Source organism: Mandrillus leucophaeus, unplaced genomic scaffold (genome assembly GCF_000951045.1).
Source record: "Mandrillus leucophaeus isolate KB7577 unplaced genomic scaffold, Mleu.le_1.0 Scaffold1055, whole genome shotgun sequence".
NCBI classification, from domain to species: Eukaryota; Metazoa; Chordata; class Mammalia; order Primates; family Cercopithecidae; genus Mandrillus; species Mandrillus leucophaeus.
Window position 1 is genome coordinate 1,243,413 of NW_012098710.1, and position 21,919 is coordinate 1,265,331.

The 21,919-nt window shown below is 38.4% G+C and overlaps 1 protein-coding gene across 3 annotated transcripts in view; it reads right to left on the minus strand.

Moving 5' to 3' along the window:
* The window catches only part of MID2 (midline 2), a 96,616-nt gene that overhangs the window by 8,836 nt on the left and 65,861 nt on the right, over nt 1-21,919 (minus strand). For 2 of the 3 annotated variants that reach the window (XM_011982560.1, XM_011982552.1), the window contains exons 3-6: nt 14,550-14,657; nt 13,019-13,167; nt 2,303-2,430; nt 742-885 (exon numbers count right to left, since the gene is read on the minus strand). In XM_011982560.1, the coding sequence (XP_011837950.1) occupies nt 742-885; nt 2,303-2,430; nt 13,019-13,167; nt 14,550-14,657 (529 nt within the window). Of the gene's footprint in view, nt 1-651; nt 886-2,302; nt 2,431-13,018; nt 13,168-14,549; nt 14,658-21,919 lie in introns of all 3 variants that reach the window. The other variant, XM_011982544.1, reaches the window with a different exon arrangement.

A 21,919-nucleotide genomic window follows, 5' to 3' on the forward strand; every position in this document is an offset into this window, starting at 1 on the left:
GCTTTTATTTCCATTTCCACCCCGCGTCCCCTCCAACTGCCCCCACACCCAGGGCATTGAGGGGAACTTTCAGCTCATCCCCTCTTGACTGGCATGAGTGAAGTTCCTACTCTGCTTTGTCTTGCTCCAATTCACCACAAAGTGAAACCATAACATGTGAGCTAAACAACAGCTTTGTTAACCTTTTTCATTTTGTGGCCCACTGACATGTTTTCATATTTAGCATAATTCTTAGTGGAAAGGAAGAAGTAAAGGGAAGAGTGACAGAGGCAGGAGGCTTGTCACCATGTTAACTGACAGAGGTATGTTTGGTAAAGGAAATGTCTTTGAACATAATGTATTTTACCATGATAATGAAGTAGAAGAAGAGTCAAGGAGAGAGATGTTCATACACACAGAACCAGCAATGATGGTGGCAAGGAACAAGTACCAACCAAGCTGTACTCTCCTTGGGAAAGTGGAGTGACATGGATTAATTGAGGAAAGGCTAAGGGTTCCATAAATGAATGAGAATGGCCCCAGTAACTGCCCAGCAAGGAAATATACAACTTGCTTGTTACCCATCAGTAAGGTCTTTGCAATGCTCTGGGGAGCTTACACTGTCTATGAAACACTATACTAAACAACCTAACATGTCTTACAAACACTTGCCTCGTGGCGCCCCGGCCAATCTTGAGCAGCTTACTGCTTCCTTACATTTCCTTATCTCTGGCCACAGGCCCCAACTACACCATGACTTACTGATGAAGTTAGCCTGGCCAGTGAATATGGTGTACTGAAGCTCATAGGAGCTGATGCTGAACTCATCATCCGAGATCCAGTGGACTGTAATGGTGTCATGGGAGGCAGTACAGAGTTCTTCTCGGATAGATGGTGGGTTTGGGGCTGTAAGGAAAGGTGGAAAAGAAAGTAAGGAAAGCATACTCTCTCTTCTGGAATTTTACAATTGTTACTCTTCCTGCCTAACCCAACATCTCTTCCTGCCTAACCCAACATCTCTTGAAGAGAAGATTTTCTTAATAGAGAATCTTTAAATTGCATGAACCATGCAACCTGAAGCAAAATGCTAGGACCTCAAGCTCCCTAAAACCACTTTTCTACAACATAATATAAGCCTAAACTTTTCTACAACAAAAATATAAGCCTAAATTTTTGTGATGATTGCCCCAGCTGTCTAGTCTGCCTGCATAAACACTTATGTAGACATTAAAGTAATTATATGGTTTTCTTAACATATGGTCTTCAACTTAATTTTTTTATTTCAAAATGAGTATATATATATATATTTAAATGGATTTTTGCTCTTGTTGCCCAGGCTGGAACGCAGTGGCATGATCTCGACTCACTGCAACCTCCGCCTCGTGGGTTCAAGTGATTCTCCTGCATCAGCCTCCCAAGTAGCTGGGATTACAGGTGCCCACCACCATGCCTGGCTAATTTTTGTATTTTTAGTAGAGACAGGGTTTCGCCATGTTGGCCAGGCTGGTCTCGAACTCCTGACTTCAGGTGATCCACCCACCTCGGCCTCCCAAAGTGCTAGGATTACAGGCGTGAGCCACCGTGCCCGGCCCCATTACATATTTTTAGCTGTATAGTCAAGTGCAAAATGATGAGTTCCCTCATCTACAAAATAGGGGTGATAATTAACTTATAGATTTGTTGTAAGGATTAAAGATATAAAATTAATATACAGTGTCTAGAATAAAGTAGACGTTCAATAAGGGGCAGGTATTTAATGTAGTAACAAAACAGCTGCAAAAATAGTTTGTGTATATTTTTTTCATGAAATGATCATTAAACAATCCTGAAAGTAGCCAGCATTTTCAACAGGCTGGTTGTGTCCCTCATCTTCTAAAATTGTCTGAGAGCCAGATATTTCTTACATTTTTCTTCCTGACCTACTAACTCCTAATTTTCCTTAAAACCATTTTGGTAGTACTTGTACCCACATAAGGTATTCTCTAACATTCCCTAATTGTCACCTGAGTTCTACTTTCATAACAAGCAACAATACATTACTGTTAGATTCATAAGGACAAATCTCTCAGCAAATTTCTTGTGTTTTACTCTTAAATATAGATGGTATACCCATTTTGATCCTAGAAATAGTTAACAAATCATAAATCATCTTTTTTTCTGTTACATGAACTAAAATATATTCTGTCTGAAAAGACACATGCATCATTTTAAAGATTATAAAAATATGTAAATTATAAATATTGTCTTTTTCAAATTATTTTTAAGCAAAAGCATACCAGAAGAAAAAAAATTAAATGGGAAGGAAAGCACAGTATTTTCACACCTGTTAAATAATCTAACCCCTCTAGCAGTTTCTTTTCTCTGGAAAAATCTAAAGCAAAGTTTTCAAAGGCATCATTAAAATTGATGTCTGGAATCAGAACTTGAGAAGATGCAGTTGCCATAGCGACCCTGAAAAAGAGAAAAGTACATCAATATACATCAAAATAGGTTGCAATCTTCACCCAGTTTTTGATTTCTGATTTAACAAGGTGAAAATAAATGACTTGTAAGGCTTGATTTATTTAGTGAAAATATCATATCTGTGCCTTTCCAATGGAAACCATTTAAATTTTAATCATCAGGAACCAATTAAGAGTTATACCATATTTATTCACATATGTTCACCCCTCAAACACACTCCCCCATCCGGTCTTAATTCTGAGAAGTAAATACAGAATTTTTTCCCCTCTGCATCATTTTCCATCTGGCAGGCAGCATCAAAACTAGACCTTTAAAGACTTGGTAAGAACAGTTCAAGATTTTTCTTTTTTGTTTATGCTAGTCAGCAAGTCAGCATGCTAGGTTAACACCTTCCCTAAATATATCATTTATGTGATTTTTTTTTTTTTTGAAATGGAGTCTTGCTGTGTCACCCAGGTTGCAGTGCAGTGGCACCATCTCAGCTCACTGCAATCTCTGCTTCTCCGACCCCCTTCCAGATTCAAGCAATTCTCATATCTCAGCCTCCCTAGCTGGCGCCCACCACCACGTCCAGCTAATTTTTGTATTTTTAGTAGAGATGGGATTTTGCCATGTTGGCCAGGCTGGTCTCAAACTCCTGACCTCAAGTGATCCACCCATTTTGGCCTCCCAAAGTGCTGGAATTACAGGCATGAGCCACTGCACCTGACCTATGTGATCTTTTATAGCATTTATATTTCACTTTATTATCCTCCGATTGTATAGTGCTATGATAGTGTTATCTTCCCAACTAATTCTAAGAGTCTCAAGAGCAGGGTTCATATTTTGTACCTCTTAATATCTTCCATGGCCCTAACACAGCATTTGACACATAGTGAAAAAATAATTGTTGAATGAACAATTGAATGACTAACAACAAAATAACTGCTAACATTTATCGAGTGCTTAGTATATACAATGCTCTCTACATTCACTTTACACACATTATCTAATTTACTCTTTACCATAACCCTATGTAGTAGATGTTATTTCAATTTTGCAAATGAGAAAGTTGACACATTGAAATGCTAAGTAATTTGTCCAAGATCACACAACCAGTAAGAGTCAGAAATGTAATTGAGCCCATATCCATCTGATTCTAAATTCTATACCCTTCACCATTTAGAGTGTTCTTCAAAAAATTGAGGTATACTTCAGCACTTCTTAGCCATCACTACACATCAGGATTATCTGGAGGAGCTTTTGCCAAAATATACATGTTTTAGTCCTGTATAAGATCTTCTAAATCAGAGCCAATGAAGATCCTTGAACATGTAAATGATGGTGAGGAAAGAAAAATTCATTTGGCAACAATATGTAGGTTAGAGGAGAGAGAAAAGGCATTGAATGTAGGAAGACCAGAGAGGAAACTTTTACGGTGAGCTAGTTGTAAGGGAATGAGAAACTGAAAAATACATATCCTCATGTACATATACCCTGCTGTACATCTACCAACAACATCTCTTATTGTTTCTGAAAATAGAGATGTTTCAGGGATAAGCTACAGGCAAAATGAAAGACTAGCTGAGTACAATCATAAGTTTTCACGTGAATAGCCAAGATTTGGTGAGCAAGGAGACAACTTCTTTAGGATAACAGTTAATCTAGAAAATTAGCTCATGGAATTTCTTTCTGGCCTCTCCAATCTTCTTTATTTCTTCCATCCATCTATCCAATACTTATTAAGCACAACTAGTGTGCCAGGCACTGTACTGGGCACTGGAGATACACAAAGTGAACAAGTTTTGTTGTGGTTCCTGCCCTCAAGAGCTCACACATCATGAAGGAGAAAGACATTACATGGGCAATAGAAGTGCTGCTACAAAGGGAATAGAGCGTACACAGGAGTTATCTGAAGAGACTTGGGAGCTAAGGGAAATCTCCCCTGAGGAAGTCGATTTTAACTAATGACCTACCTAACGAGTAAGAGTTAACTAAGCAAAGACTATGTGGATGTGTGTGTGTTCTCTCTCGTTTGAAGCCTGGAGAATGAGACAAAATCATGCAGGACTTTGTAGGCCATGTTACAAACGTTGGATTTTATCCTAAGAATGATGGGAGTCATTAAAGGAATAGACCAAGGAAACATTGCTCACAAAGGCAAAACAAAACAAAAGCATTTTAGGTGGGGAAGTAATATGCGGAAATTCATGTTTCAGGAATAGTACTATGGCTTCAGTGGAGGGATTGGAAAAGGTCAAAATTGGAAGCAAAGAGACCAGATTTTTAAGTGTCTTGGAATAAGCATACATGTAAACAAATAAAACAAAAAGGGTTAATTCACAAAGCATCAAAGAAAACAAAGTCAAAGCAAACAAATGGCAAATAAATATATTTAAAAAGTCCAACTATATGAGAAATCAAAGAAATGTAAATTAACATGAGATAAAGTTTAAATTACAAACAAATGACAGCATAGGAGCTTTTATGCCTATATTCAATAATGCCTACATATTTGTATTAGGATTGAAATTGATACATATTTTGAAGGCCAAATTAGCATTAAATTTCAAAATAGCTTAAAATATAAACCTTCTTTGACACCACAGTTCTATTTCATAAAAATTTTATTATGGAAATAATTGAGATGTATGCAAAGATACAACTACAAGGGCACTCAACACACCATATGTAGCCTAATTGTCTAACAGTGGAGACTGAGTTAAGTAATGTACTATATATCAAAAGATAAAATAACATGAGGCAATTGGAAATCAGATTTTATAATAATATCCAATGATACAGAGAAAAGTTTGTGATACATTGTTTCAAATGTAGAGTATAATGCAGTATATATAGCATGATATCATGTTTGTGAAGTATATCTAAATAGAAATATTGGAATACTATATTCCTAAATGTTAACGGTGGATGAAAGGTTAAGAATGGGTTAAAAGTGACCTGGTGGGGGTGTGTGTGTGTGTGTGTGTGTGTGTATGTGTGTGTGTGTGTTTATGTGTGTGTGTGTGTGTGTGTGTATCTGACTGTGTTTTTTTTTATTTAAGCAAAACACAAAGTAAGCTATATTGTTGCAGTCTCTTAAGGCCTTGGTCTCTATTACAAATAATATAAGGCATCATTTGTAAGGGGAAAGACATACCTCTCCCAGCTAAAATTTCATTTTAACTGAAGTCATGGTACCTTAACACAATACAGGGCATAAAGGTGGGGGAAAATTTCAGACCCTGTGGGAGACCAGTATTGAAGTTGGGAAGATGATTCTCAAGTCATATTACATAGATAGTCATCTATTCCACCTACACCTCAGGTTATACCTGAGCCTATGAAAATAAGATTCAGATAAAGAGTTGGGAATCATAACCATCTAAATGGTAATTGAAGCCCTAGGAACCAATGAGTTTGCAACAAGGAGAACGTGTAATGAGAGAAGAGAATAACCTAAGACAGAATCACAAAGAACAATAGCATTAAAGGAATAGACCAAGGAAACATTGCTCACAAAGGCAAAACAAAACAAAAACAGCTAGGTAGGAAGAAAACCAGGAGTTTTCATGGAAGCTAAGGGCAGAGAAATTTCAAGTAAAAATGATCAGGAGGACAAATGCTACTGAGACATCAGGTAAGATGAAACAAAGGGGTGTCTATTATATTTAGCAACAAGGTATTCATTTGATGACCTTGAAAAGAATACTTTCAATGGTGTGGTAGTGGGACAAAACATTTCAGAGGGTTGGAGAGTAGAGATTATTAAATATAGTGGTTTGAATATATGTTTTATTTTTGCTTTCATGAAATCTCACTGAAATAACAGTCAAAGAATGAAATGTCATAAACCTACAAAGACAAAGAGAATGGAAAAGAGATGCCAACGAGTAAAAGATTGTCAACAAATGTTTGGAAGCTAGAAAGCAATGAATGTGTGGTAACCAACAACAGACCAGAGAAAGCTAGATCAGGAAGCCAACAACATCAAGTTGATTTAGTGCCACAGAAAGTTGAAAGTTTTCATAAGGAACAACTAGATCCACAGATTCAGGCACACTAAACCAATAACTACCCTTCCTTCATTCTGGAAGGATATGTGAAGTTTACTTTCTGCTGAGCTTTGACATTATACTGAAAGCAGTCTTAAAACTCTCAGCTCCTTTTCCCTCCTTGGCTCCCAGAATGCTGGCAGCCAGGCTTATACCTTCCACACTGCTGCCCCTCCAATCAAAAGCAGGAGATTGGAGGATTCCATCCAAGGGAATCTGACCCAAGAGAAAAGACCTACGGAACTGACACTTTGGAGTCCTCAATAAAAAGCCAGCATTCTGCCTTATAATCCTATAGCAAAGTTCACCAAGCCATAAATTATTCCCATCCACTCAGAGTTTCCAGTCATCTTTCAGTGCTTAAATTCAAACACACAACCAGTAGTTTGCCAGATATTTAGGAAAAGACAGCAATTTAAACTAACAGAGAAAAGGAACTGGGAGGAAATCCAGACAATGCAGGGTTTAGAAGCAAACTTTTAAAAATGATAATATTCTCAAGAAGAAAACCAAATAGTTTGTATCCACAAAGCAAAAACAGAATGCTAAAAAAGAAACAAGGATGAAGGATGAGCTCTTGTGAATAAAATTAGGAATGCTGAAATTAAAATTTCAATAGAAGGATTTAATGAAAAATTAAGGAAGTATCTTAGTAAAGCAAGAAGACAAAGTCATGGAAAATGGAAAAGATAAAATTAGAGAAAAAAGTCTAGGATGTCCAACAGTTCACTAATTAAAGTCCCATAAACAAAGAAGAGAAATAATAAAGGGGAGGAAATTATTAGCAAATAATACAAGAACATTTCCAGAGCTAAAGGTCACCAGTCTTTAGATTAGAAAGATTCACTGAGTGACCAGGAAAAATGAATGATAAAAAGTCCACAATGGGCCCGGCATGGTGGCTCACCCCTGTAATCTCAGCACTTTGGGAGGCCAAGGTGGGCAGATCACTGGAGATCAGGAGTTTGAGACCAGCTTGGCCAACATGGTGAAACCTCATCTCTACTAAAAATACCAAAATTAGCCAGGCACGGTAGTAGTAATACCAAAATTAGTAGTGGCCCAAGCCTGTAGTCCCAGCTACTAAAAATACCAAAATTAGCCGGGCACGATAGTAGTAATACTAAAATTAGTAGTGGCCCGAGCCTGTAGTCCCAGCTACTAGGGAGGCTGAGGCAGGAGAATCACTTGAATCTGAGAGGCGGAGGTTGCAGTGAGCTAAGATCATGTCACTGCACTCCAGCCTGGGCAACAGAGCAAGAAGAAAGAAAGAAGGAAAGAAAGAAAGACAGAGAGAGAGAGAAAGAGAGAAAGAGAGAAAGAGGGAAAGGAGAGGAGAGGAGAGGAGAGGAGAGGACAGGAGAGGAGAGGAGAGGAGAAGAGAGGAGAGGAGAGGAGAGGAAAGGAAAGGAAAATCTACAACCGAGGCAAATCTTGGTGAAATTTCAGAAAAACTGGGTTAAAGATAAGATCTTTAAAGCTTCTAGATTGTAATGGCTATTATTAAAAAGAAGAAGGCTAAGTGTTGGTGAGGATGTAGAGAAAAGGGATCCCTTATACACTGTTGGTGGGAATACAAATTACTACAGCCATTATGAAAAAAAATATGGAGGTTCCTCAAAAAACTAAAAATAGAACTACTGTAGGATCCAGCAATCCCACTAGTCAGTATATATCCAAAGAAGTTGAAATCAATATGTCAAAGAAATATCTGCATTCCCATGTTCACTGAAGCATTATTCAGAATAGCCAAGATAAGGAATCTACCTAAGTTTCTATCAATGGATGAATGGATAAAGAAAATGTGGTATAGATACATAATGGAATACTGTTCAGCCACTAAAATCGGAGGAAATCCTGTTATCCTTGACAGCATAAATGAACCTGGAGGATATATGCTAAGTAAAATAAGCCAGGCACTGAAAGACATACCATATGATCTCGCACATAGGTGGTATCAGAAAAAATCAAACTCAGAAATAGAGAGTAGAATAGAATGGTGGTTACCAGAGGCTGGTAGGAGGAAGAGGGAATGGGGAGTTGTTGGTCAAAGGGTATAAAGTTTCAGTTAGACAGGAGGAATAAGTTTCTGAGATCTGTTGTGCAGCAGTGTGAATATAATCAATAATAATATATTGTATGTTTCAAAATAACTGAAAGAGTAAATCTCAATGGCTGACCACAAAAAATGGTAATTGAGGTAAAGGATATGTTAATTGGCTTCAATTAGTCATTCCACATTGTATGCATATATCAAAACATCACATTGTACCCCATTAATGTATGCAACTGTGATTTGTCAATTAAAAGTAATATTAACTTTTGTTTAAGCTTCTGGATTTTAAAATATAGGTTATATTCAAAAGATCTGGATTCAAAATGGCAGTGAACTTCTCAACACAATAATGGAAGCCAGAAGACAATGAAGTCATGCCTTCAAAATTTATTTCCAACCTACCAAGTATGAAAATTAACTTGAAATATTTTTAGGCAAAAAATTCTTGAAAATTTACTTCCCATGTACTCTTTCTTAAGAAACTATAGGAGAGTTTGTTTGGAAAACTTAAGGGAATCAAGTGCTACAGGAAGGGGAAATCCAGGCAGAGCCCAATGAGTTCCCTAAAATTAAGGAGACAGAGCTGAGAATCCAAGTGGACGAAGTTGGCTGGAATTCACAGGACATAGTACCAGAGAGAAAAAAGCTGCAAAGAGAATTCTAGAGACCTTCAGAATCTCCCTCTAGTAGTCAACAGAATACTAATAAACAAATGTATGTGAGGAAACTACATAATGCTGGGGAAAGAGTCACCCAAAAAGATAGGAGGGAACAATCCCTGGTGCTCACATAGGTCTAGCAATAGTGTCTGTTCCTACCAGCTAAACTGGAAAATCTCATGACTCACAGGACACTGGATAGAGTACTCAGAAGGGTTTTGCCTCAGTAGTGGGGAAAAATTGTCTCTAGACTAAACATTGCTCTGATCTCACCTATCAAATCTGAAAACCAAGACTTGAAAAGATCAAGCTGTTTTCAAGTAACTTAACTGTGTCTCAGAATGAAGTTTAAGAATATTTATAGGAATACAAAAATATACAGCATCCCAAAAGAGAAAATTAACAAAGTCTGACATCCAGTAAAAAATTACCTGATAGGCAAAAGTCAAGAAAATACAATCCATAATAAGAAGAAAAGGTAACCAACTGAAACTGACCCAGATGTGACACAGGTATTAGAATCAGTAAACAAGGACATAAAAGCAGTTATTAGAACTGTATTCTATATGTTCAGAAAGCTAGAGGAAAGGCTAAATATCTTTTTTTGTTTTCAGAGACAAGACATTGTCCTGTTGCCCAGGCTGAAGTGTAGTGGCACCATCATGGCTCACTGTACCCTTGAACTCCTGGGCTCAGAAGATCCTCTTGCTTCAGCCTCCCGAGTAGCTAGGACTACAGGCACATGTCACCAGATGCAGCTTTTTTTTTTTTTTTTTTAAAGATGAAATCTCACTATGTTGCCCAGGCTGGTCTCAAGTGATCTTCCCACCTCAGCCTCCCAGAGTGCTGCAATCAAAGGTGTGAGCCACCACACCCAGTCTGAATATCTTGAGATATGGAAGATATTTTTTAAAAGGCCCAAATCAAACTAGAGATGAAATCTATAATATCTAAGATGAAAAACACACTGGAGGGGTTAACAGCAGATTAGGTATCACAGAAGAAAAGGCTAGTGAACTTGAAGATACATCAATAGAAGCTATCCAAAATGAAACACACTTGCATGTGTTTTCACAATGGCAAAAAAAAAAAAAAAAAAAGACTGCAAAACAAAAATAGAGCATCGGTGAGCTATAGGACAATTTCAGGCAGCCAAATATACATGTAATTGGAATCCCCAATAGAGAGGAAGGAAGTGGCATAAAAAATATTTGTAGAAGTAGTGGTAGAAAAAAAAGTCCAAATTTACAGAAGTTAACTGATAATGTCTAAAGTTGAAAAAAATTAAAACTACCATTGTAAGGATGTTACTTAGAAATGTAAGGTCATGCTGATAAAAACACCTGATAGAGTTGAAATTGCTTGGCTTTGTTGTAAAAGTGTAGACTGTGGCACTAGACTCCCTAAATTTGAATCTTGCCTCTGCCCCTTACTAGTTGGACAATTGTAAGCAAGTCATTTAACCTCTCTGAACATCGTTCTCTCATTTATAAAATGGAGATAAAAGTAGTATCTACCTCATAAAGTTTTTTTTTAGGATTGAGTTAATACTTGTTAAGGCTTAAAATAATGCCCAGTACAAAGTAAGAACTCTTTTGATAATAATATTATCAGACAGCAGACATTGAGAATGAGGAGATTGCTATTTCTTGCAATATGACTTACAGTAATATTTTACTTTTTAACTATGCACAAGGTATTACTTGGATATAAATACATTTTAAATATTTCAGAAGAGTAAATTAGGGGTGAGGAAATGTAAAGTCTTTCAGGAAGTTTGCTGTGCAGGGAACGAGAGGGACAGGTGATAATTGGAGGGGATATGAAGTAGAGGAAAGTCATGGCGTTTTTCTGTGTGGTTGGTTTTAGGTAGGAAAGACATGAGTGGGTTAAAAATGGATGTGAAGTCAACTACAGAGAGGAATAAATTGAAGCTATGGAAAAAAGAGAGTGTTTGGCCAAAGCACAAATGAAGAGACACCTCTTCCATTTCAATCAGAAGGAAGGCAGAAGTAATGGATGTGGACCTAAGTGTGTTCAGCAGCTTGATATGAGAAGTTGAATTCATTATTTCACACTTACTGTTCTTTGTAAAATAAGAGCGCATTTACCGAGCATAAGCAGAAAAGTGGCAAAGTTGGAATTTTGAAGTAAGTACAAAAGATTTGAGATAGCCATTATGATGACAAGTTAGAAAGAAAGCTGACCAAAGCAATGCAGAAGGATTTCAGGTTAGCACTGAAGGCCCAGGTGAGGTTTAGAAGCTATAAATTTGTGATGCAGTAGTACCGACCTCTTTGGTTATGTGATTTTCTCCAGTAGCATGCTGCAACTCAAATATAGGAATGGGAAAAGTGGGACTGATTCAGGGTTGGGATTTGATCAGGTTGGTATGTTAAAAGGACAATGGGGCAAGGGGATTGAGAATATTGAAAAGAGAGTATCTGAAGTGAGAAATCACAGATCCTAAATAGGCTAAAGACAGGAAATAGCTGGTGGGTAGGAAGAAAGTATAGGAGTCAGGCCTTAGCAGTCTCAATGAAGTTGAAGTATATGTGTATTTGAAGAAAAAAAGAATTTTTGGCCAGGGCTGTGGCTCACGCCTATAATTCCAACACTTTGGGAGGCTGAGGCAGGCATATTACTTGAGGCCAGAAATTCGAGATCAGCCTGGCCAACATGGTGAAACCCCATCTCTACTAAAAATACAAAAATTAGCCAGGCAGGGTGGTGCATGCATATAATCCCAGCTACTTGGGAGGCTAAGTCAGGAGAATCTGTTGAACCTGGGAGGCGGAGGTTGCAGTGAGCCAAGATTGCACCACTGTACTCCAGCCTGGGCAATAGAGTGAGACTCTGTCTCAAACCAAATGAAACAAAAATAAGAAAAAAGTTTTTAAGTAGAGGTTATAGTTAAAAAATGGGGTGTTTTAAGTTATGATTTCAGTGCAATTCTGAGTGATGGTGAGGTTCAGCATGTGGTCCATGAAAATGGGTGGATGAGATGGAGCTCTGAGCTGACAGTCACTGTTGGAGGGGATGTTAAAGAAGCTAGATGGCTAAGGCATTAGATGAGTCAACCATGTGGTTGTTGCTGAAGTCACCCAAAATGGTGGCAGAGGCAATGGGAGGAATACTGTGATCCTGGAGCCAAGGTCTTCAATGAATGAGAAGGAGATATAAGGAGGTCAAATCTGGCCTAATGAGCCTCTGCAGCCCCTTGAAGTCTTGGTGACCGTCCTGAACAATGTTTCACTTTAGACCATGGATTTTTTGGTCTGTGGATGGGCTTCTAAGGATCTGTGAGTCCTCTGAAATTGTATAGAAAATTCTCTGTGTATATTTATTAAATGCATTGTTTTTCCTCTGGAAGAAGGTTCATGACTCTCATCTAATTTAGAAAGAGGTGAGTGATTAAATAAAGGCCTAAAAATTACTGCCGTAAAGGATTTATGTGCAGAATAATGAAATGAAAGCAATAGAAACTGCATGCAGACTGAGAAGAGCACATACCTATCAATATAGCTAAAATTTCTCTACCCTTATACCAACACCATCATAGAAAGCTCATGCACTGAGTGAGCAGCAGGGAGCTATGGCAGTAGCTAGGGCTAGTACTTGACTGTGCCTTAAAAGAGCTGATAGGCTGCAGAGACAGAGACAAGGGTTCAGAAATCCAAAGGGTAATTTACCACTGAGGCTCAATAACTACTTAACTGGTAAAATCTTCAGGTGGCAGCTGTTACATACATGCCTGAACTTTAAGTGACTTTCGATTGGCCTCTTTTCACAAGAGCAGGCATTTCAAAAGCACATAAAGAACTGACCTCTCAGCAATATTTTTTGCAGACTGTAGAAACCGTGCCTGGTCATTTTCTTTCAGGATATGCTCAGCTTGGTTGATGAGGACTGTTGACCGTTCAAGACACTGGCGGCAATTAGCAACCTGCTGTGCCAACTTTCTCAGTTTCATAACCTTTAAGGAATTAGTAAAAGAAAAAAATAAGATAAAACATGCAGTGCTTAATTAAAAACAATAAAACACAACATGAAGTAGGTATGCTGCAGTGCTTCTAAAAATAACGCTTATTAATATTCCATGGTCCCTGTACTAACCACTCACCTTCTCACCCTACCCACTGTGTCTCTTGTGCCAACCCCTCCTTCTCTTGTCTACAGCTTGCATACTTAGGCTGCAACACAGTCATATACTCTCAGTTATCTACCCCCTCTTTGTATTAGTAACATTAATTTTTCTGGTTCTAAATCAATGCATGCCCATTATAGAAAATTCTGAAAATAAAAAGTATAAAAGAAACACTACCACCCAGAGATTATCATTGTTTACATTTTTGTTTTGTTTGTATGTAAACAAACAAAATGTTGTCAATATGTTTTCATATGTGTTTACTAAAAAGTACCATCTTTTTATTTATGAGTATCTACAGTTCTATGTATATATTTCTGTAAGTGTCTTTATGCATACCTGTGTGTTCACAAATCTGTGTTCTTGGAAACTTTAGTTCCTGGATAAGCTATAACCACTCAGCATGGCACAAATTATTGGTTATCACTCTAGCCTCTCAAAACATCTCACATTATACACACAGCATGAACTTATAACCAGCAAGTCAACAAGCCTAAAACCATATAGCCATATGGAGGCTCACACTTGACCCTTATGATCATGATTCTTCAGTTCCCAGGCTCGAAACCTGAATGTCTTCACTGAGTCTTCCCTCTCTCTCATTCATCTTTTATATTTAAAAGTTCAATGTTTCTTATCATTTCCTTTCTAGCAATGCCTGTTGTGTTCTTCCCTTCCATTTGTGCTGCCACTACTCTGGTTTAGGTCTTTATCAACTCTTACAAACCATCATTCCATAAGTCTCGTAACTTGCTACCCTGACTTTGGTATCATCCCGTTTTGATCTACCCTGCATACCTCTGCCATATCAATCAGTCTTTCTCCCTTCCTAAGAAACTAGAATGGCTGCCCAGCACTTTTCAGATTAAGCCCAGAGTCCTCATCCTGGCATTCGTGGTCCATAATCCTGACTCACATTTCTACCATTACTTTTTTCCTTTTCATTGAGTTATAACATACAACAGTAAAGCACCCAAATCCTAACACATACACCCACGTAAACCAGGTCAAGATATAGAACGTTTCTAACACCCCAGAATGGCCATCGTTTTTACTGGATTCAGAGCAGTAGGCCAAACATTACTTCTTTGCCTCTCCTCCTATAATCTCATTTCTTCTTGCTTTCATGATCAAACCGGAATCATCTGCATCAAATTTTGATAACTGTAAAGTCAGCTCTTCCTTGGATTCACTGAAGTGCTGTGCTTTACCTTTGTCTCTTTGATTTTGACAGCGATCATTTGCTTCCTCTGCTGGATGATCTCTACCAACTCGTCACATTCTTCCATAAGTTTTGCCTCATGCATAGCAGTGTTCACCTGCCAAGAAATTTCAGAGTATTACACAGTGATTGTTGCCTTTGTCCCCTGCTGTCTCTAAAAGGTTCGGACTGACAGCTAAGCATGCACAACTTCTTCCATACCTCCCTCATAAGATCCACTCCTAGAAGAAGGGTAGAGATGATGATATTAATGATGCAAGGGCATTGAAGCACCACAGTTAGGAAGCTCTCCAGGCCTCTGGTAGATCATGATGGTTAATGGAAGGCTGGGCAGAAGGACAGATGAGATGGGGGCATGTTATTCCCACTGAACAATTCCCTTTACTCCAGTACCCTTTCCTCCTGCCATTCTTTTGGAAAGAGGGTAAGGAGATTTATGTATGTAAAGAAAAGAGTATCCTCCACAGGCACAATATTAAGAAAACATTACAACAATATATTGTGCTAACAAAAATGTTTTCAGTTTTCCTTCTTCCCCTGTAATTTTTCACATTAAATAGATCATTAAACATATATTCATGTGTATATATTTTTCACATAGTTGTCGTGTTTTAGTGGATATTTCTCACCTTGGGCTGTCCAGTATCTGAATACCTTTCCTATTTTGGAATACTGGCTACATCAAAACATCTTTACTGCAAAGTCAGGGTTGGAAAAAAAAAAACTACCAGAGCCCCCAGGAGGGGCTAAAATGAGAGCAGGGGATTTGCGGGCTGCCCAAGTATAACAGGAAAGGAAGGAGGAAGGAACTAACATCGTTTTAGTACTTAACTTGCCAAGCACTTCATAGGTAAATTATCTCATGTAATTATCATAACTATTTTACAATATTGGAACCATGTTTATTCCTATTTCACAGATGGGGAAACTGAGGCATAGAGAATTTTAGTGACTTGCTCAAAAATCACACAACTAGTAAGTGGTAAAACCAGAATTCAAACCGAGTTCTGTCAAGTGAAACCCCTGGGCTGGCTGGGTGGGCGGGCGAGGTTCAGTTCCATTTCAGCAGCACACAGAGCAGTCATACAGGGAAGCACAAGCATTCCAAGAGTCTATTCAAGGATCACTCGAGCAGAGCTCTAGAAGGCTGAGGAACAGACAATGGGTTACTTGAGAGCATCAAAACTCAAGGGGCTAGATGTGCTTCATTAGCAAGGTAGGGCTGCATCTCCAATTGCTATCCCTCTTCAGAGGGTTCCTCCAAATTCTCCAACCCAAGCAAAATACCGGTCACTGGACCCTGCTACCCCCTCTCTCATACTTGAAGCTCCCTGATGGCTAATTTTCTGTTTCCTACTTAACTGAAATAAAATATGTCTGTTGGTGAGTGACAATCTTATGTTGCTTTTTTCCATTTTCTAGGGCAATGCCACAATGGGGGTTTCTACTTACTCTGAATGGCACTCTAGCCATTCTACTTTTTTTTCTCAGACACCTCACCCTTTCCCTAAATTGGATCTACGTTTCCAAGGCAGATATCTTACCAGCTCATGAACTCCTTTAACTGAGACTAAGAGATTCATTTAGTTTTCTCTGGGTCCTTGTTTACAGTATCTAGAAACTTAGACACTTCCCATTTATAATTTCTTTTTTAGGTGGCTACTGGTGTAGTACACAATGATGTAGTACCTTGTTTCTGAAAATGTAATCCTTGGACTAGCCTTTACATAACACTATATGCCAAGCATTGCTCTAATTAGTTTACATATATTGGCACTCTCAGTCCTCAAAACAGTCCTGAGGTAGGTACCTTTATCTGCATTTGACAGATGAGGAAAACTAAGCACAGAGAGATTAAGTGACTTGCTTAAGGTTACACAATTAGTAAGTAGCAGAGATGAGATTTGGGCTGAGAGAGTTCAACACTAGAGACTACATCTTTAACCTTACACATAGGCTGCTCTCCAGCTGAGTGTAACAACACTCTTTTCTTCAATTTCTGAAAATCATCATCTCTTTCAAATCATCCATCTTTATTCTGTCATCCCTTTCTCATTAGTCACTTCAGACTCCTTGTTGTTCCCCTAGAATGCCATGCACTTTCATGTCCTGTGCCTTTGCCCTAGACTATTATTTTACTTGGAAAGTCATTTCCCCATCTGTTTATTGAACATATTTCTACTTATCTTTTCAGGCCCTTCTCAAAGATCATCGCTTCTGTAATTTTTCTCACTTCCTTGGACACAAGCAATTGATCCCCTATTTATATTCTCACATACTCTATATATAGTTCAATTATACCATTTCCTATATTTTATCATATTAGTCTGTCTTCCTCACTCCATCACGAGTTGTGGAGGGCAAGAATTGTCTTATGTGACTGTATCTATCTCCAGTATCATGACGGGCACATAGTAGATGTTCCGTAATTATTTGTTGGATTGAATTAAATGTGACAAAAGGTATCTTTTGCTCCTCATTAGACATGTTCACTTTGTTACTCAAGTTACCCTAAACTCAGTAAGTCTAAAAACAAACTTACCGCCTTCTCTCCAGATCTGGCTTCCACCTCTGATTTTCCTGTTTTTGTGTCAATGCTACTATCATTATTGTAGTTACTCAGGTTCAGTAAACTCTGACTGCTACTTCTCCTTTGTCCCCACATAAATTCACAGGAGTCCCAAAGTCCTTCCCTCCTTTCCTTTTTAATCTTGCTAAATTTCCTCGGTGGCTGGTCCAAGTGCAGTAGTGTTTACAACCAATTGATTGCAAACAGTTACAGGTTTCTTTGTTCCTTCTCCACTCCCACTGCTTCACGTGACTACCCTTAAACAAACAAAGTTCTTCGTTAATATAGTGAGGATCTGAGCCAAGGAACCAATAGGCTGAAGCCCTTATCACCTATTGTGATAGGACCATTGTTGCACAAACCTCCTTAATTAATCTCCCTACCTCCAGAATATTTCCTTTCCATCCTCATAATCCTTCCTCTACTCTGAAGCCAGGAAAAATCATGTCTTCATTACCAAACATGCTATCAAGCATCTTTTCTGTGCAAAGCATTATGCTAAGGCCCTGCCCTCAAAAAATTTGCAATCTGGATGGGGAAGAGCCATATACATATAAAAGAAACCAATCAAGGTAGCATAAATTAAATACTGAATGGGTGATATAGACTATAATCTACTGAAATTAAAAGGAAAGATTACTTTTGGTGGGTAAGTGGAGGAAAGAGGTGTGGATGAAATGGAACTTGAATTAAACCTTAAAGATGGAATAAGACTTTGATTAAAAAGGTGTGAAGGAGAGAAATTTCAAGCCAAGCAAATGAGATTGAACTTCACTTTTAGGCAATATGGTATCGTTAAGTAGTATTTTTGAGGGGAAGAAAGGTAAGGTGGTGCGAGAAGTACCACAGTGAACTTGTTTAAGAAGATGAACAGGGACTGATTTGATGGAGGGTAATAGTAAACCTGAGGACTATTTAGGAGGCTATTGTGATGTGGACAGGGGCTAGCCAAGGAAAATGTCAGAAACAGAAAGGAAATATCAAATATAAGAAGTACTCATTTGCTTACATATCTTCAATTAGACAGCAAGCTCCTTGAGGGAAGATTTTACACTACTTTATCTTTCCCATTATAACTGGTACAAAGCCTTACAACAAACATTTATTGACTGATTTAGCACAGTAAAAAATCAAAATAAGAATGCCAAGCATTATAAAATATACTCCCATGGGTGAATTTTGTAGAGAAAATATAAGGTGAAATGAGGGAGCTAGGGTAGGAATGTTTTTTGGACAGTCACATCAGGGGAGATAAAACCAGGCACAACTAATAGAGTGAAAAGTTGACTGAAGAGGCAAAATTCCAAACTAAAGGTAAAGCAATGACATTAAAATCTTTTCATGTCAAGAAGCACAACAGAAGAGCAGGGTCCTTAAGTGTTTTCTGAACAGGAAATGCTTCAGGGAAAACCGGTCTTCGTGATGTGAATAAAACAACTCAAATTGCTTGGAAGGCATTTGAAAGCCCCTGGTATTTTCTTTGTTTGAAAACATAATACATTGAGGTATTTCACTTGCTTATTAACGCTTAATTGAAAATAACTGGGTTACCTTAATAAGCATACTTGGCTGGTTGATTGGTTTGTGGAAGACCCTAGCTCTTTGACATTTGCTCTTTGTATCAGGTTAGTGGTTTTCTCTAAATGACTTTATGTCTGTGGAAAAAAAAATCTATCCTCCTTGAAAATACCATTAGGTCAATTTTGGCAACCTACTTGTATAAATCCACCCACCCCAAAAAGACTTTTGGGAGGCAGTTTGTGATGTTTATGACTAAGAGTCTTAGCCTCAATTTTCCAAGTCTTAAACACTAGGCAACACGGGCTCCCTGGTAAGTCTCCAGGTCCTCCTCTCTGCTCTTTGCTCTTTTACTTTCTTCTTAAGGCAGCAAAAATTTGACTTGCATATTTCTTTCCAACTGCCCATCCTACCCTATTACCTCCCAGCCCAAAGACTGACTGTAGAGTAAGACCTAGTCTTCCCCAATTCCCACCTATCTTTAATACAAACACCTAATGCCCCTGCTGGAAGGACTTTACCACTGTTCAGTACAAGGAAATAAATAGGTGGGAGTTCACCAAAGCCATAAGTTGCTAAGATTTAAGAAACTGCAAAAAGTCATTTTGGCAATTGTTTCTCTTCTGTATTGAAATGCAAATGGGCTATATCTTTTTACCCTTAGCTTCTTTCAGAGAGCTTATTTGATAGTTAGGATTATTTTTGGTGGGGAGGGGGCAGGGGAGATCTCCCATTGCTCATTCTACAGGTATTTTATTCCTGGGTTTAAAGTTCATCAGCCTTCCCTCCACCCCACTTCCATGATAACTTCCCCACTTCCACTTTCCCCTCAGCTTACTCGCATCCATCTATACTATAAAGCATTGCACAGGAGCTCAGAAGGCACTGAGATTTCCTGTTCAGATGGAACAAGATATGTGAAATAGATGATCCCATATATCCAGACTCAAGTGAAATGCAATAATTATAATAATAATTATTATTATATGGCAGGGAATTCCTCCCTGGCTTATCCATCTCAGTGCTCTCCACTCTTCACAGTAAATGCCAACCTAGTTTATTCTCTGAAATCTTCTGTCCAAATAGATCTCCCTTCCACCAGAATATTGTGAAATTTTCCATTAAAGATCATTTGGGGAAGTTTTTATTTCAACAAACATTTACTGAGTGTCTCCCACATACCACAGTATATCCCACATGTATCCAGCATAGTGCTGGGTTTCCCTGAGTGGGATATAATGATGAGAAAGACTCAGCTTTTGCCTTCAAGGCACTTACAGTCTAGTAGAGACTATGAGTGTGAATACAACTAATTATAATTTAAGGACCAGCAAAACAAGTAACATAATAGAATACAATCAAAGGTGTATGAGATCATAGGAAAGAGAAAATTTGGAAAAGGACAATCAGAGGATTAGATGAAGTTTCATGTATCTGAGCTGGTCTTCAAGGATGAACAAGACTTGGGCAGGTAGAAATGGAGCTTAAGGGGAGACAAGTTTAGGCAGAATGAATTACATGAATAGCATGAGCAAAAGCATAAGCAGGGAAATAGAAAATGTGTTTGGTTAAAGTAGATCAACCTGACAGATGCAATGGAGGGAAATAAGGCTAGAAACAGGGGTTGGAGATATATTATGGAGAGCTGTGCTGTCATTTTGAGTCTCTGAAAGTACTTGGATAAAAATGTCAGGATCTTAGCACTATAGTAATACCTTAAGAATTGTTAATTGACATGTTAGTTGAGAGCAAGGTGAAGAGAGAAGGCAGACACAGTACATGAAGAACTGGGAGGGGGGCACAACACACTTTCCACTTCCCATTATTGTTCAGGACCACTCAGGAGATCACTATCCCACCTTCTCAGACTCCATAACAGAAAAAAGAGGCTGAGTTGGGCTTTATTTAATAAGTAGTCACTTTCTGTGCAAAGGAAATGAGAAGGAAAAGTGAGAGGTAAATTGGACATCTGATGAATTATCAAGAAATTGTTATGAACAGCCTTGTCACCTTACTGAGCTGCAAAGAATTCATTACTTTCTTAAAATGATGCATTTAAGAAAGCACAATGTGTATGAAGCAGACATAGCATTTGCTGTGGCAGCATCAAAGCTAAGGTGTTAACCCAGATCACACTTTAAGGATCCTTCTCTCTCTCTCTCTCCCACCCCCCCGACTCTCTCTCACATGCACACACATACATGCACATCACTACCACTAGCACTAGCATCATGATCACCACCAGCACTACAGCCCTGTTATATCAGGAAGTTTCAAATGTATAAAAGGAAGAGGAAGAAGAGACCATCTTCTTTTTTGTTTTCTAAAGGTAAACACTGCAATATTTCAAAGATGGTCCTTCCAGCTTTATGTAACTATGACTAAATGAAGCAGGGATTTAAAAAAAATTGGTTATAGCTGTTTCTTTAGATCTGAGGGAGGGTGGTCACTTAAAGGAGCAAGGAATATATGAAATTATTAGTAGAATTTTTAGTCACCTGCACTGGAGTAACTACAGTTTAGCAGGCAAAAAAATTACTGAGACATAGTTAAGCAATGTACAGCTTTGGTGTGTAATTTTTTTGGCCAGGGAGTGGGTGAGGGATTAGGAGGGTAGAGGTGGCTGGGAGATTGGCTGTTAAAGTTAGAAAAGTAGTGTGGATGGGGAGGTGACAGCCAAGCCATTTCTAGAAGTATAACTATCCTAGTGAATTGGGCTCAGGGACTCATGCTATGGGAGGCCTTCAGATAGACATAGACTGAGAGAAAAGTTTTCTATCAGCTTGTGGGAGGAGTACATAAGAGTTAATACTTTTATAGTGCTTACCACATGTTAGGCACTATTCTAATTGCTTCATGTATTTTCACTTGTTTACTTTTCCCATTAACCCCATGAGGTAGGCACTATTATTAATTACCATTCCCATTCTACAGAAGAAACTGAGAAAATAGAGGTTATGTAACTTGCCCAGGGTCATATAACTAGTAAATATCAGAGCCAGGATTTGCACCCAGGCAGTCTGTCTCATGTCTATGATTTTAACCACTGTGTGTGCGTTTGTGTGTGTGTGTGTGTGTGTGTGTGAGAGAGAGAGAGAGAGAGAGAGAGAGGGGGAGAGAGATGGGGAGAGAGAGAGAGAGAGAGAGAGAGAGAGAGAGGCTGTGCTCACAAACATATACTTCTTTTTCCTTTAGAGTTGCCTCTCACGACAATCACAACCTCTAGAGTTAACCATTGCAAATATTTTGTGTGTTTCCTTCCTGACTTTTGA